A 2,652-nucleotide genomic window follows, 5' to 3' on the forward strand; every position below is an offset into this window, starting at 1 on the left:
TTCAGACTGAGGAAGAAGCACAAGCAGTGCCAATTAGTGTTACACTTTTAGGTGTACTCCATGAGATTAAAAAGCAAATTTTCAAATTTGAGTAGTGATATTAAAATCAAGTTACTTTCTAAACTAGATTAAAAATAGCACTATGCCTTTACTTGTTAGAAAATTTTGACTTTCCAGTTGATGATATGATCAAAATATGACAAAAGTGTGCAACTCCCATGTTACACATTTCCCACAGATCTGGAATGGGTCTCACCCTCAGAGACACATCCAGTCTCAGCTCAGCCAGGCACTGCCCCTGGGTCAGCCAAGCACAGACTTCATCCTGTGAAGCCAATGAACATAACAGCCACCAAGATTGCTAACTCCAGCTTGGGAACTGCCACCATCATCAGTGATGAAGAAATACAACCCCTCAGGCAGCAACTGTGGCTCAGTGGATAGGGCACCAGCCCCATATACTACTGAGGGTGGTGGGTTCAAACCCGATCCCAGCAAAACTGCAACAAAAAATAGCCGGGTGTTGTGGTGGGTGCCTGTAGTCCCAGCTACTCAGGAGGCTGAGACAAGAGAATCACCTAAGCCCCAAAGCTGGAGGTTGCTGTGAGCTGTGACGACTCAGCAGTCTACTGAGGGTGATAAAGTGAGACTCTGTCTCTAAAAAAAAGAAATAGGACCCCTCCGAGGACCCTGCCTTTGCTTAAGCACAGCTGACCTCTGATGAGCTGATCCAGATGGTCCTCAAACAGAAGGAAACATAAGTCAGAAGGAATTTCAGGTCCATGAGCTGGGAGACTATATTGACAACCTGCTAGTCAGAGTCATGGAGGAAACCCCCAACATCCTCGGCATTCCGGCTCAGGTCCACAAGAAAGCAGGAAACATGTACATTTTTGTGGGGAAAATAAAAGTTACATGTGTCATAAACGGACTTTTCTGGCCCAAAGACAAGTGCAGAAAAATCTTAATTCTTACAAGGATCTCACATGAAGTCTAAGAACAAACATATTCAACAGCAAAAAGGATAAATAAGATTTTTAACCTAATATAAAAGAAAATCCATTTTTCAAATGTCTCACTGCCACATTTATCTTCCTTTTCAGCTGAAAGGATGAAGCACAATGGCCACAACTTTGTTACAGACTAAAATCCAACAGGTAATTCCAACACCACCTGAAAATAAAGAAATCCAACGTAAGAGAGCACACCGGCAGTTCTCCCCACACTGCCTGCCTCTGCTGCCTTTAACTTATAGGAAACAAGAGTATTCCAATTCCTCTCAAGCAGTGCAGGGTCAAGAAAGACTAAGTTTGTATTGTCAGTTCAAAATTGTCAGACTTTCTATGGATTCACGGAGTTGCATTCTTTGCTAAGCATGAATTACACTCCCTGACAGAGAGATGTGTGTTACTATTTGTGCTATCAACAGACTGTAAGACTATTTACTTTTCTTTCTCAAAGAAACATCATAAACAAGGCAAGGTTTGCCCGTGCCTTGCTTGCCCACTGATAATGGTGACACATGAACATCTCACGGGACAGGCTGTGAGAGTGGCCGGTAGGCTCTGCTGGAGGCTTGGAAGGGCAGCCTGTTGCTCCTCTGGTCAGCAGTGCAAAGGCTCTGACCTGGGCCCTGCTGTGCCAAGGGAAGGGGAAGCTGAAGGAAGGAGATGGGGGTCATGGCTAAATTATACGTCTTTCAAACAGTCATTCCTTTGTACTATTAATTAACCTCCAGCATAATCACAAATCACAGCTAAAGACTGACTGACACAGATGTATGATGCACCATAATCTTTTTTTTTTTTTTTTTGAGACAAAGACTCACTATGTCGCCCTCAGTAGAGTGCTGTGACGTTATAGCTCCCAGCAACCTCAAACTCTTGGGCTTAAGCAATTCTCTTGCCTCAGCCTCCTGCTACAGGCGCCTGCCACAACTACCGGCTATTTTTGTTGTTGTTGCACTTGTCATCGTTGTTTTGGCTGGCCTGGGCTGGGTTTGAACCCGCCAGCATGGATGTCTGTGACCAGCACCCTACCCACTGAGCAATGGGCACTGCCCCATAATCTTTAATAACTAAACATTAGGACCTCAGTAAACATTCTTCATCAGGGAAATTAGCAAATTATGACATACCCAAATGAAGAAGAGCTATTGATAATTCCTGAATAAAGTTTATTGATATAGTGCTATGGTCTGAAATTCATGTTGAAATCCTCATCCCCACAACAATAGCATTAGGAGGTGGGGCCTGTTGGGAGGTAACTCGGTCATAAGGGGCAGAGCCCTCATGAATGGGATAAGTGACCTTATACATAGGACTCAAGGGAGCTCATTCTTGACTTCTTTCCACTACGTGAGGACATAGTGAAAAGGTGCTATCTATAAACCAGAAGATGGGCCTTGATCAGACACCGAATCTGCTGGTGCCTTGATCCCTGACTTCCCAGGCTCTAGAACTGTCAGAAATAAATGGAGACACATCTATTGTTTATAAGCTACCTGTTCATAATATTTTGTAATAGAAGTCTGAACAGACTGACACGTGGGAATGGACTTACACTGTTAACTATAAAAGGGACATAAAATCCCATGTGCCAAATGACCTTAATTATATCAAAATAAATGAAATGGAATGGAAAAAATATGGA

At 43.3% G+C, this 2,652-nt stretch overlaps 1 protein-coding gene across 1 annotated transcript in view; it reads right to left on the bottom strand.

The window, feature by feature from the left end:
• Nucleotides 1-641: 641 nt before the first annotated feature.
• Nucleotides 642-2,652, bottom strand: part of WRB (tryptophan rich basic protein) — a 12,813-nt gene continuing 10,802 nt past the window's right edge. Inside the window, exon 5 of the mRNA XM_003800650.3 lies at nt 642-1,173. Within this exon, the coding sequence (XP_003800698.1) occupies nt 1,100-1,173 (74 nt within the window). The 3' untranslated portion in view covers nt 642-1,099. The remainder of the gene's footprint in view (nt 1,174-2,652) is intronic.

The sequence above is a fragment of the Otolemur garnettii genome, unplaced genomic scaffold (assembly GCF_000181295.1).
Source record: "Otolemur garnettii isolate 467f Iridium unplaced genomic scaffold, OtoGar3 scaffold00180, whole genome shotgun sequence".
Classification (NCBI taxonomy): Eukaryota; Metazoa; Chordata; class Mammalia; order Primates; family Galagidae; genus Otolemur; species Otolemur garnettii.